The 14919-nt window shown below is 38.2% G+C and overlaps 1 protein-coding gene across 1 annotated transcript in view; it reads left to right on the top strand.

Annotated features, from left to right (window-relative positions):
- GAREM2 (GRB2 associated regulator of MAPK1 subtype 2) overlaps positions 1–14919 on the top strand; it is a 1175250-nt gene that overhangs the window by 910970 nt on the left and 249361 nt on the right. Inside the window, exon 4 of the mRNA XM_044061617.1 lies at positions 1928–3119. Within this exon, the coding sequence (XP_043917552.1) occupies positions 1928–3119 (1192 nt within the window). The remainder of the gene's footprint in view (positions 1–1927; positions 3120–14919) is intronic.

The following is a 14919-nucleotide window of genomic DNA, read 5'->3' as shown; positions in this document are numbered from 1 at the left end:
TGACTGTGGTGTCTTAGGAACAGAGATTAGAGCTCAGTCATACTTTGTTTATTGTTTGGGTATGGGAGGATAGCATTTGTGGGTGGGATTATATCTTACTGGAGGTGTGAGACTTGACAATGATAGTTTCACAATTCAGGAAAGTTAAATACAGTCCTCCAGGTAAAACAACAAAGTGAAAAACACATTGTAAAAAAGTGTTTTTCCAAGAGGGCAAGCCCTCCCGCACGTGCTGATGTGGGCTGCACACCCACAGCCTTATATATCACACCCACAGCCTTATATATACTAACTTCTATAGTATTGTACCCAGGAAAAGGGGGAACTCTCCAAGATGTAGCAATTTTAGGCTTAGTATATCTTTCCCACCTGAGTGCACCTCAGAGATTTGGAACTCACATTATTGGGTCTCGAAAATACAAAGGGAACACAGGTGGAACTTGTGACAACCTATTGGATTGTATTCAGTTTGTTGAGATATCCTGGATATGAGGAAACATAATTATATTAAAACATAATTAATAATTATATTATTATGATTATTTTATATTTATGATGTAAGGAATGGCATCGGGTAAGTCAGTGATTCTGTATTTAAGGCAGCACTTGCTAAAAGATGAAAACAAACATTAAGGGGATTTTCACAGTGATTTATATGTGATAAAGAAGATTTTGCACCAAACAAAAAATATTAGCTGTTTCTGAAAAACTGATTGGGGTTATGAGCTACATGCGTATAGCTTTCTACTGTTTGGATGCATAACAATAATTAACTGTTCAGGATTATGCTACTTTAAAAGTCAGTTTGTTGAAGATGAAACAGTTCTAATCATATAAACACAATGCATTTTTTATGTTATTTGTCTGAATTGCAAGTTTATTTTTATGGTGTTTTAAGAAAATTTTAATAAAGACAACTTTGTTTTAAAAATACAGAAAATGTGAAATATAATTGTTTCCTCCACTTAAGCACTGAATATTATTTTACTGCTTTCACTGTCAAAACTATCACAAAATATAACTTTTATTTATATTTTACTTACTTATTCATTTATTCGTTGATATGTGAAACCTATTCATCCATGACCTAAGCTATAAGGAGAGGCAACACAATTAAGATACACAGTAGGAAAACATTTAATAATATATATGTATAGTAGCTATAATACATGGAAAATACCATATTCTTTCACAATTTGCTTGTAAATACTTTATTATTTCTCAGCAGCATGCATGTCTTGACTAAGGAGATTTCATTAAGAATTGTTTAGATTTCTTCATGTCAGAATAACTATACTTCTTGAATACTACTTGAAACATGCAGGTAAAGATGTTTTTTTTTGATTATTGGAAGATGGGGTGGAAGGGGAAGACATCTATATAGTGTTTCACTGCAACAGTCAGGCTGATTGAATTAGTCTTTAATCTGATTGTGTCTAATTATTTGTTTGACAAGGATGCTTGCAATTATTATGGACTGAATCAACACTAATGTAATGTAAGTCCTATAAGACGGTAGCTTACAATACGTTACCACATACAGTTTTAGCAGAAATAATAGCTGTATTTTTAATACTAGGATTTGTAATAATGTTTCATTAGAAATCAGTATTTTAAAACTTAATTTATGTGATCTATGTTTTTTCCCATTCATATCTGATAAGAGACACGAGGATAACTTCCTTAAGTGGTAGAAGAAAATCACAGTATGCTATTCTTTGTTTACAGGTCATTAAGATAAATTAAAATGCTAAAAATTATCTTGATTGGACATTGTTTATTAATCTGAAATGTATTATGCTGCATACGTTACTGTAAAATTTAAGCATCTTCAGTGTTCTGCCTACAGCTGTACTATTCTAACTGCTGTTTGTTTAAACAGGATTGAGTAATGAAGTCCCTCACCTTACTCAGTCTGTGTTTTCAGGTGGTTTCAGGTGAATTCAGTGAAGACAGTGAGGTCTACAATTTCACACTCCATGCTGGAGATGAGCTGACACTGATGGGCCAAGCAGAGATCCTCTGTGCTAAAACTGTGAAAGAAAAGTCCCGTTTCAACAGTATCTTGAGGAAGTTTGGTAAGACAGGTACCCTGAGCAAGCAGGTCAGAGGTAAGATGCCATGCCTGATTTGCATGAACCATAGGACTAATGAGAGCCTTAGCTTGCCATTCCAGTGCAAGGGAAAGTTCAGCACCCGCAGCCCGCTAGAGATACAGATGCAGGAAGGGGAACACACCATTCGCAGTATAATCGAGAAAGTTCGTTTGCCTGTAAATGTAACAGTGCCAAGCCGCCCACTCAGAAATCCCTATGACCAGCATATCATCAGAGAGGGACATCGGTACAAGCTTGTCAGTATCATATCAAAGACTGTTGTTTTATGTTGTATCCTTCGCAAAGAGGAAGTGATCCCCTTCCACTTTCTACTGCTAACAGATATGCCTCGCTTTGCACTGACTGAAGGGCTACTTTGTGGTGATCCCCACTTTGAAAAACTGGTTCAAGAATGTGCCATGTTCTGCCAGGAACGCTTCAACCCTGATGAATATTCAAAGGCTGTGCGAGAAGTCAAGACTGACTTCAGTGAAGAGTGTGCCAGTCCCCGAAAAATTAAAGTGTGCTTACAAGGCTTTACCTCAAATTCATTGAACTATGCCCGCGAGGAGCTGACACAGTCCTTCCAGCGCCTGTCTCTTTGTGTTTACAGTGGTGCTGCACAGACAAATGAGGAACTTAACATCCAGAATTGTCGAGACTCTGCTGGAGATCAACAAATCATGCCTCATGAGCTCCTAACTCCACCAGAAACTGCAGACACAGACAGGGAATATATGACACCTGACTGGACAGAGAGTGAATTTAGAACTCATGACCAACTGGAGATCCCTTATGAGGAGTTGTGGACCAATCAAAATCCTGGGAATTATTCTGAGCCTAGCAGCAATCTACCAGGCTTGGAATGTGGAAATAAAGCACAAGATTTAATAACTTTTGTTTCTTCTCCCTCCATGAAAGTTCCCTCTGGTTCGTCCCATGTGCCTGTGATCCAGATGGAGGGACCCCAAGTGCCACCCCCACCCCCTGTACCTCCAAAATCAGAAGCTGTAAGTAAAATATGTCCTTCTTGTTTATTTTAATGAGTATTTTTATGTACTGAAATAAATGGAAATTACGTTTTTTTAACTGCAGTAAGCTTACCTGAAATACATATGCAATCAGAATTACTGTTAACCAATGAGGAAGCAGGAGAGCACTATGACCTAGAATAAACAGCTTTTACCGTTCGTTTTTCAAGCGAAACTACATACTTTTCAGTGGTGGCTTTACCTGTTTATTTTTTTTGTTTAAAGTTCTGTTTCATGTTGCATCCTCCCACAGAAATACACATACCGCAGTAAAAAAATCTGAGTTCTTGTGATGGCAAAAACCTAAAATGATTCTAGCTTATTTGTTACTCTTTGACATTTAAGCAATAAAGCAAAAGTTTATATTACTAAGAGAACGCGGGGAGGATATGTATTAAGTAAGGAATATGGCAAGTGTGAGTCTGCAGCCACAGGAAGAATGCTTGAATTCCCTTGATTAGAAGGGTCATATTAAGCCAAATTAAGTTCTTTCTTGGAGTCAGCTGAGAAAATGGAATTTAACAAAAATGAAAAAAGGCAAAGAAAATGGTTAGCCTTGATAAAATGTGCAAATCATTCATGTGTAGTTGTCTTGAGACATACAAAACTGTTCATGTGTGCCTGGTATTTATAGTTACCCTTAACAAAAGTACAGGTATAAATGAGATATCATAGTTACAGCTCTCACAAAATAGTAGATAGATCTGGTTTTATAGCAGCAAGTTTTAGAATGATATATACACGGATGAGGTATGGCAGCTCAAAGTAACACTTTATAGAGATATAAGGATGGATCTGGTATTTCACTTCCATTTCCTAAGACTGATATGTGTCTTATTTTGTACATCATTTTAAAACATAATTTAAAAATAATAGCTGACATGATTACCATGTTCCTGAAAAGATACAAGTATAAATTTGTTGTGCTGGTCATATTTCTTGCAGAACTGCATGTAGTGAGTTCAATTAACACAGTTGTTTATAAATATATGTAGAAGCAGTGGAAAAAGATGTAGTAAAACAGAAGATTAAGATTTATAGAGCTACACTGAGCTTCAGAATAAGTCTTGCACAGCCAAGTGACACTGTGTAGCAACACAGAGATGCACTGAATATCCAAAAAAAAACATTCAGTACTTGCGGACAGGTGGATGTGCCACAGGATGTATAAATGAGATATGTATATGCAAGCAGACTTAAATATGTATTCAGAAGTGCAATAGACAATCCCTTAAGTAGCCACAATGCACAGTGTGATCTTGTCAAGGCAGGAGATGTGAGCAGTCTGCTATATCTCAATATAAAGTAGTTCTTGTAGCCAGCTAGGCCGTGAATGTTATCGCATCCTTGGTGGGACAGCAGCAGGTGCTGTACACATTTATGTAACCATATACCATTTACAGTTTTACTGCTATGCTATCCATATATGTTGCTAGATTCATACAAGATAAGGAAGGGGATGCACGAAATAGTGGGTAAAAGGGGAAGAGCAAGCAGAAGGTCACATAAAAGGATAATAGAATATAAGTATATAGGACGGAGGTCAACTTCTTGTAGGAATATTTCCTTCTTTAGTAGAGAAAGAGGGTGGGAAAGGGGCATAAGATGGTGTGCAGGGCACACAGACAGACATGCAAAGAGCAGCACAGGAAATCCTGGGTGGAAATGCACATAGTAGGATGGGGAGACATGGTATGTACAGACATCAACAGAAGGTATACAGATAGGTCTCTGTGAACAGGGTGTGTATGAGCAACTATGTCATATCCCATTCTGATCCAGTGGGGCATTCCAAGGATCCCTTACCACATAATGGATCAAGGTGGCCAGTGGTATATGCCACAGCCTCCCATGGTGTCCTGATGGTAGGGGGATGGATGGTCAAGCAAATCTAGGAGGCTTTCCATATATATATATATATATATATATATATATATATATATATATATACACACACATACATACGTACATTGGATATAAAAAGTGTACACACCCCTGTTAAAATGCCAGTTTTTTTGTGATATAAAAAAACGAGACCACAATGCATTATTTCAGAACTGTTCCCACCTTTAATGTGACCTATAACCGGTACAATTCATTTGAAAAACAAACACATCTGTTGGGGGAAAAAGTTAACTCACTAAACTAGGTATAAATCCCTATGTCACAAGATGGGTTGCCAACTGGCTCATGGACAGAACCCACACTGTGAAAGTAGCAGACTCCAAATCCCACTTCAGACCAGTGACAAGTGGAGTACCACAGGGTTCAGTCCTAGGTCCTCTCCTGTTTGGTATCTACTTCTCTGAAGTACAGGCTAACACAGAAGGTCTTTGGCTAATGAAGTTTGCAGATGACTGCAAACTAGGAGTCATAATTGAAACTCATAATGATGTGGACATCCTACAAAAGGGCCTCACTGAGACAGATGCCTGGTGTCAAAGCCATGGTCTGAAGCTCAATGCCAAAAAGTGCATTGTCATCCCCTTTGGTAAAAACTCTGTACCCATGAACTACCACATAGGTGGTAGTCTACTTAACACCAAAAGTGTGATAAGAGACCTTGGGACACAGGTGAACAGTAGTCTCTCCTTTGATAATTACATCACCACAGTGGTGAAGAAATCCTTCTACATGGCACACCTCATCACAAAAGTTTCCTCATCCAGAAAAAAAGAGGTCATTGTTCCCCTCTACTCATCACTCATTAGACCCATTATAGAGTACAGTGCCCCTTTTGGTATGTACCTCACAAGACATCTACAACAACTGGAGAGGCCACAGAAATACCTCACAAAGAGGATTATTGGCCTCAAACAGATGCTCTACGCAGACTGTCTCAAAAAACTCCAGCTTTACTCCATCGGATATCACCTACTCAGAGGTGATTTCTGCCTAACATACAAAACTATGTCAAACCCAGAGCTGTTGGACATGCTCCACTTAAAGAAATCCCAATCGCTCCGAGCTACATGTTGTAGAGACCTAAACCTTGTCACCACAATAAACAGAACATGCTGGAGGGATAGATTCCTGTCCAAGAGACTTCCCATACTCTGGAACAGACTACCTATCTATGTCAAACAGAGCTCCTCATTAGCACTCTTCAAGAAAAATCTTGATGATTGGATGAGGAATAGGAAATTCACCCCGGGGGATCACTGTGGCTCTGCTCGACAGGGGCACAGGAAAATAATTTTCTTGGGTGGCGAAAGCCAGGGTATCTTTTTGGCTAGGCTTATATAGGCCCTAGGGCCAATAGCCTAGTACCTACTTATGAACCTATGAACCTATATAAAAAAATAAAAAAACATACAATAAGCTAGTTGCATAAGTGTGCATACTCTTACGATAATACTTTGTTGAAGCACCTTTTGATTTAATTACAGCATTCAGTCTTCTTGGGTAGGAGTCTATCGGCATGGCACATCTTGACTTGGCAATATGTACCCACTCTTCCTTGCAAAAGCACTCCAAATCTGTCAGATTGCAAGGGCATCTCTTGTGCCATCTCTTGTATAGATAGAAGATAATAAAGCAGAAGTTAATTTTGCCTAGACCTACTTTCTGCAGGGGAAGACATAGAAGTGGTTGCAATGCCAGTGTTTTGGAGGAGAAAGCCATACCTTCCACCTCAAGACAAGTTAATGAAGAAAATAACCCTGAGTCACAGAGAAGCCACATAAAGTTTGAAAAAGCATAATAGGAAGATGATACTTCAAGAAGAGCAAGAGAGAACCAAGGCTGTAGAAGAAGCTGATAAACAAGATGCTTCCATTACTTTTTATTCACATTTTGAGTTAAAACATATCTATATAGAGTATGTAAAGAAAGGCAAGAAATTCTACAATTGCTAGTGCCAAAACCTTTTAGGACAGTAGTAATGTAGGTAGCCAATAGTCATGTGCTAGTCAGTCAGTTTTGGATGGACAAATTTAAGGCAGGACTACTGGACAGATTTTACTGACCAGGCATAATAAAAGAGATAGAAAACTCCTGTGTTTCTTGTCTGGAATGCCATAAAACTGCACCACTTCCTAGATACGAGTCCCTCAATACTAATTCCTATAATAGATGTACTATATGAACATAGGAAAGGTCTTTTTGTAAAGTAATGCATAGGGTTAGGGTTAGAGGCAGCGGCAGAGTCAAGGTTAGAATGCATGAGTAAGGTGGTTGAGGGGATGACACATAAAGCATACTTCTCACCTGTCCAGATTTTTGCCTCATATTTTCATCTATTCCTCAGATCACTGAACATTGAAGTCACTAAATAATGACAGACACTTGAGTTTCAGACTTCATATCCTTCAGAAAAATGCATGTTAATGCAAAACCTGTTATTCTAGCAATTTTCTAAATTCTTAAGAGCAATATTTAAAATTTTTCCCTGATTTTGGGCATTTGTCCCCAACTTATTTTTTGTTTTGTCCAGGTTTCTTGTGCTCAGAGGTTGAGACATATGGCTTAAAGTAATCAAATCTTGTTTCTAGATCTGCACTTTCAAATGCTCCAGTGCTCCTCTCTTTAATGATGGTTAAGGCAACTGAGCTCTATGTTTATAAAAACTGTGCTTTGAAGATTATACACACTCTGTATAGTATATTTATTAAGCCACCATTCAGGATCAAGCTTTATAGACATAGATATCAGTCCTTAATGACATTGTACGAACCCCTGATAATCATTATGAATTGGGCACTGGAGTGCTTAGAATATCACTTTGGGAAAATGGTGGTACTAATTGCTGTAGGGCCCAGTTCATCCTTAATCCCATCTGCAGCCAAATAGTTGCTGTATTCTGTTGTGTTGCATGACATTGCCACACAGTACAGCAGTGAAGAGCTGTGTAGTAAGGGATACTTTGTATATCTTATTATGTAGCTTTTCTCTGCTGCTTTGTGCTCCACTACAATGCCTATGTATGATACACAAACACACTTCACTCATTAGGTATGATGGCAGAGTTAGAAATATTAGTATAATGTAGTAAGTGAAGGGATCTGATGCTGTAGGGATTCTGCAGCATCACTTTGTATGAATGGGGTAACATGTAGTTGGAGTAGCAGGGTTACCTTCAATACTGGAACTCCATTGTTGGTTGAATTTATCTACTGTGCAGATGAAGTGTTAGCAGCACTAATGTGTTGCTCAGCTCTATATGCTAAAAAGGATATTAGCAGGAAGAAGAATCTCTGTGCTGCCAGGCAAAGCAGCAGCAGCAGATAGTCTGCTGCTGAAGTCCCATAGGTTACCCTGTTAGGACCATCTGGTACACCAATGCAGCTGTGCTGTCGAATCTCATGCAGCAAGAGAGAGGAGTCATTTGCATGTTTTGTCTGCATGGAATACCAGGCTGCATAATTATATAAGACTGTATACAGTCTATTACTCCATTACCACATTGTGCACCTTCTTTTATGAATCCTTTAAGGCTTTGATCTGTGTTTGCTTGTTATTCTGTCAACTTTCTAAGTATATAAGAGAAATATTTAAAAGTTGTTCCTGATTTTGTTCCTTGCTTCAGATTCTTGAACTAAGAAGTTGAAAGTGCAGAGAGGAGTTGCACTTTATGGTTCAGAAGTCAGCAAGTTCATATAAATTTCTGGGCAGTTATTAATAAATAAATCCATTCACTTGATTACAAGCAAATATCTGAGGCATACAGTATTATAAGTGTCTGTAATTGATGTGCTGGTGTGAATACTACACTCCTGGGTATGTTGTCATCCTTTGGATGAGATGTTAAACAAGAGCCCCATCTTCCTGAGTTGCTGGTAGCTTAAATGGATCTTAAAGATCCCATAACACTTATCAGTAAGAGTAGGCGACATCCCTGGTGCCCTGACCAAATTTCTCTTAATCAGTATGAATACCACTTTGGGTCTTGCCATTGGCTTAGTGGAGCTAGCCCCATCAACAAAAAGTATAAATAAATCAATTATGGTTCCCACTATATCTCAATTATTTCATTATATATTTGTATTATGTCTATTGTAATGCATCAGGATCATTAAGTTGTTATGGTTATTAATATTTTTGAGATTTTTTTCCCCAGAATCCACTTCACTCCCCCTTTATATGAGTAATGCTAGACATAATGAAATCATTTTTATCTCCTGTGTAAATAGAATGGCAGTAGTGTGAGGTATTGGCACAGTTTCTGGAACCTATTTTTATGTTCACTTTTTCTGCTTAAATTACACTGATTTGTGTTCTCAGATCAGCTCTTACATCTTTAACAGTAGTTATGAATGCTCAACAAAATAAACTAGATTAACTGCATGTTTTAAAGGTTTACGTTTTTAGTCCAAGTGCTGACAGATCCTCTCCCACATTCTTCCTGAGGTCTCAGAACTATTGTAATCCAGGAGCTGTTAAGGGACCACTGTTGCTTGTACTTCAAAGAAATGTTAACAGATGTTTAAACTACTTTGCTATTCACCAGTGTCTGCATTGAGAAGATGGGTGTTTTAGCTTAAATGTTGGCAAAATGTGTCTTATTTGTTTAAAAAAAATATTTTCCTTACAATGCATTACTGAACAAAATAAGTCCAAGTTCCATTCTCGAATTTGGGTTAATGGTATGTTTTTTTTCTTCTGTTGCGGAACACATATCTTTGTGCATGAAATTCTCCCACCATTGTTGTATTGGTAGCTACACCCTTGACTTGTTACAATGTCTCATACTAGCACTTCATTCAAACCATAATCTAAGAAATTAAAACCACACATTTGTCATAAGTTTTACAGATAATTAAAAAAAGTATCTGCTCTGTTGAGTTTAATTGCAAGGAAGAGCTTAACATTTCCTTGATGATTTAGTAGTTTTTCTGTGTTGTGAACTTTGCCAGGATTTATAAGATTATGTTGTTCACTTTTTATTTTAACATTTTTTATGTTATTGGTATGGTATTTTGATGGGTCTTTTTTCCATATGTCCTACATGCCCCACCAGCTAGCTATTGTGCCCTAGCAAGAAAAGGAACCTGGATCTACCACTAACCTATAGCACAACAGTGTTTGTAGATACTCTTCTGCTTACAGTTACAGGAGGCTTTTTTCTTAAAATGTCATTCATCTGGACTATGGTCTGAACTGTTATATAAGACACTTGTGGTACATTGCTGTGAGTCTTTGAAACCAGACCCAGCCTTTTTGTGTAACTAAAAATGTTTGTTTATTTATTTGTGTCTGTCTATCTGTCCTGGTATTCATTCTACTTGATTTTGCAAGTTAGTCTCAAGAAGCCAGAAGTTTATTTAAATGAGAGACCTTCAATGGTTTATAAAAATCAAAATATAAAGAGCTTCTGTAATAAGCTAACAGTTAATTAAGGACCAATTAAAAGGCAGACAACAACATAAAGGAAGCCATTGACAGGTATACACTAAGGGAACTACCAAAAGAAAAAAATATATATATAACAATACAAGTATAATGAGGTTTTTTTTTTGTTCAAATCCAAATTTAAACATTTGGGTACAGTGTTATAAAACTTCTTTTTTTCTAAGAAATATTTAGCATCCTACAGTCCAGGTGACCTGGGTTTAATTAGCTTCTGAGGTGTCTGAGGAGCTGACAGGGAGGAAGGGATGGGTGTACCATCCAGGGGGACATTCATCTAGGCGTTCCTTATGTAGAGATGGAAATAAAGGAGAGTAACAGACATATGTAGGGGAGAAGAGTAACAAGGGTAGGTCATTATAGCCCCTAGGAGCAGCTAGGTGGTCCTAGGGCAACCTAATGATCCTTATCAACCTCAACCTAGATAGAGCAAGTCTGGAAGAGATTAGGAGGAGTAGATAGACTCGAAAAGTGATGGAGGCATCAGGAAGAGCTGATGGTTGTTTGTATGGGAGGGGGAAAAAGGCATGCTTAGTATCAGAGTTACCAACATTATTAATTTTGATCTAATGTACCAACATTATCCATTTTAATATGATATAAAACAGTAACAGACAACCTTACTTGTGAATCATTGCAAAGATTAGTGAAATGTGTAGATTCTGGGCTTTATGTTTCTCTAGTTATGCTATCCCTGAGGTGTTTCAGAATTCTACCCATCAGGCCACAAATTACACATTTATTGTCAGTTATAAGCACCCCTGGTATTAAAATGTATGGCATTGATATTTATAGTACACCTAACAATATCAAAAAAATCTCTCCCTGAATGCAAAAGTCTGGTTAACACATCTTCTGCTGTCTTGCATTAATTATATGTCCAGGTAGCATGTAATTACATCATTGGGTGGCTATGGGCTAATTGGTGTTAACTGCTAAGCTGATACAGTTAAAATGTAATTTGATAATTGCTATCCTAATGCAGCAATAGTTTATTAATAAATAAATAACTGTGGTATTTTTTCCAACCTGTTATTTGACTAGTATGGCAATTATCTAATTGCTTTATACATGTATCAGCATTACAGTTAACATCAGTTAATGGCTGCCCACCCAGTGATGTATTTACATGCTACCTGAATACCTAATTAATGCAAGATGATGGAAAGTCTGCTTTCATATCTAGGGGTGAGTTTTTAAAGTTGTTTTTGTCCTCTGAAGTAAGTAAGGTAAAAACTACATATTTTAGAATCAGCTTGGTGTGATTTTGAGGTGTGTGCCAGCAATGATTCACTTGTTTTGGGAGATTTCTTTCTTCTTCAAGTTGGTGCAACTGTGGAGTTGGAATACATTAGTTAGTGAGGTGGGGGGGCTTGCCCCCCACACTGGAGTGTGCAGGGGGCCTGCCCCCCTCTGCAAAAACAATTAAAATTCATTATCACCCTCGTGTGTTTTGGGCATTTTTTTTTTAACCTTCACTCTTCTTTAAGCAATGCTGTTACACAAGCAATAATGCCCAGTAGGGTGGGCATTTATTGGAGAAATAACTGATCACTTGGGGTGCTATGAGGCCCAACCGTCCACCCCTGGAAGGTTCATTTCTTTCCATATAAACTGCCCTGGAGGACATTATTGCACCTGGAAAATGAGCTATCTGTTAAATTGAATTTTATTTGTTTTATTATTAGCATATGCATTTTCTTTTATATTTTATATGTAAAATAGTTTCATAGTTGCTATGGGATATCAGATTGCTGTTGGGGGGCATAGTTTGCATCCAAAATATAGATATATGCTTTATGTAAATATTTAATGGGTATACACACACACACACACACACACACACACACACACGCACACACGCGCACACACGCGCACACACGCACACACACGCACATGCACAAACAACACACACACACGCACACACACGCACACACACACACACACACACACACACACACACACACACTCGCACACACACACACACACGCACGCACGCACACACACACACACACACGCACACGCATATACGCACACACGCACACGCACACACACACACACACACACGCACACACACACACGCACGCACACACGCACACACACACACACACACACACGCACACACACACACACACACACACACACACACACACACACACACACACACACACACACACATACACACACACGTCCTTGTAATGCAGTTAACTGTTTATTTTCTCATGCTTACTAAACACAGCTTTTTCAGTACAGCAGATAGTGTGGGCGGTAGCTTCTTGTAGCTTCTACTGAAGTTACCTTCATTATTTTCCTTTATTTATTTTTAACTGATGCTTATTAAACAGTTGTGTTTAGTAAGGAAAGCCAACATGGTGGCCATTCATTTTTCTTTCCATGCTTCTCAGTGCCTTAATATGGTGCCGTGAAGCAGTGGACATGGTACTGGACTCCTCTGAAACATTAATACCCTGTTAGAGAACATGTGACATCTGCCCATCTTCTAGTAGAAAAATAATGTAGTGCGTCAAATGCCTTGAAAGGCAAACTTGAGATAAATAGTACGTACTCTTTATGAAGTAAAGGAGTAAAACGTCTTCTTGTTAACAGTGGTGAGGGCTATATCAAGCAAGATGTTTCAGCACATTCTAGCTGTGTACTGCATTAGGGTGCAAGAAGCTTGCTGATCAATTCAGTTATCTGGGCCCGGTAAATAGATGGAAACAGAAAACATAAACGGATGCTAAAATTAAGAGAGGTAGATGGTGATTTAAAAAAGATATTCCCAGGTAATAATTCAGATGTTAGCATGCATCTTGTATGCTTTGGATTGTTATCGGAGAATCAAGGTAAAGAGTGAAGGGATTAGAAAGAATTTTCTGTAGCACAGTACAAGGAGTTGGAAGGCAGAACAGACCTGGATTGAACAGAATGTTTTTACATGCTCTTTCTTTGTTTTAATGTTATCCTTAGTGTTGTCCCAGGAGGCACAAATCTGTCAGAATTGCCCACCAGAGTAGCCATCACTCATTTTGACAGCGCTTTTTAGCCTTTGACTTCTTCCTGAAAAGTAAAGGCTTTCTGTTTAGTAACAGTTCAGTTATTGCCTTCTCATTTAATTAGATCACAGGCCCCAATCACTGCCTTCTCTGCATCATCCTACAGGTATAATTCAAATTTTCAGTCATTCTGATTCACTTATCAGTTCATCCATTTTTGTATTTATGTATCTGCTAATTATTCATTTGTGGCTGTCACTCATTAATTAGCAGCAGTGAGTGGCAAAATTAATAGTTCTTCTGAAATTTCCTCTGATCAAACTAGCTTCCCGGAATATTCCATTTTCATACAAGTTATTCATCTTGTTAGATTACTGACTGTTTTATGTATGGTAGAACAAATGTTTCTTCTTCCCAACTGCTGTGCTTATTGGAAGTGCATTGCCAAACACAAACCAACGGAGCTAGCTAGGTAAAAGAAATATTCCATAACTGATGAATGCCAGCTCCAGCTCTGACTTGTTATGATTTCATCAGCTTCCAAAAATCAAGTTGTCCTGTCCCCGATGCTGTCAAGTCTTTGCTGTTTGTACTATACTTGCTTTTCACCCATTTAACCTGTTACTGTACTGTAGCAGAGCTCCTTGCATTTAATATGATTCTGAAGTGAGCTTTGTACACAAATGCAGTAAGCATCTTTCTCATACAGGTAATTTTGCATTTGCTTATACCAAGGTTTCTTTTTCCAGCTCTCCAATATTTTTAATTTTTCTTTTTTTCTGTTATCATCCCATTTTACTCTGTTTTCCAGAATAAACACTGTATTCTAAGATACTACTCAAGTGTTCTAGTCATAGTAGGTGACTACATAGTGAGATAGATGAATGCACCACTCACCAGGTAGTAGGTGACTCCATAGTGAGATAGATGAATGCACCACTCACCAGGTAATAGGTGACTCCATAGTGAGATAGATGAATGCACCACTCATCAGGTAGTAGGCGACTCCATAGTGAGATAGATGAATGCATCACTCACCAGGTAGTAGCTGACTCCATAGTGAGATAGATGAATGCACCACTCACCAGGTAGTAGGCGACTCCATAGTGAGATAGATGAATGCACCACTCACCAGGTAGTAGGTGACTCCATAGTGAGATAGATGAATGCACCACTCACCAGGTAGTAGGTGACTCCAAGTGATATAGATGAATGCACCACTCACTAGGTAGTAGGTGACTCTATAGTGAGATAGATGAATGCACCATTCACCAGGTAGTAGGTGACTCCATAGTGAGATGAATGTACCACTCACCAGGTAGTAGGTGACTCCATAGTGAGATAGATGAATGCACCACTCATCAGGTAGTAGGTGACTCCATAGTGAGATAGATGAATGCACCATTCACCAGGTACTAGGTGACTCCATAGTAAGATAGAGGAATGTAC

The sequence above is a fragment of the Protopterus annectens genome, chromosome 2.part0 (assembly GCF_019279795.1).
Source record: "Protopterus annectens isolate FY-2018-M chromosome 2.part0, PAN1.0, whole genome shotgun sequence".
NCBI classification, from domain to species: domain Eukaryota; kingdom Metazoa; phylum Chordata; order Ceratodontiformes; family Protopteridae; genus Protopterus; species Protopterus annectens.
This window is presented reverse-complemented; position numbering and strand designations above follow the sequence as displayed.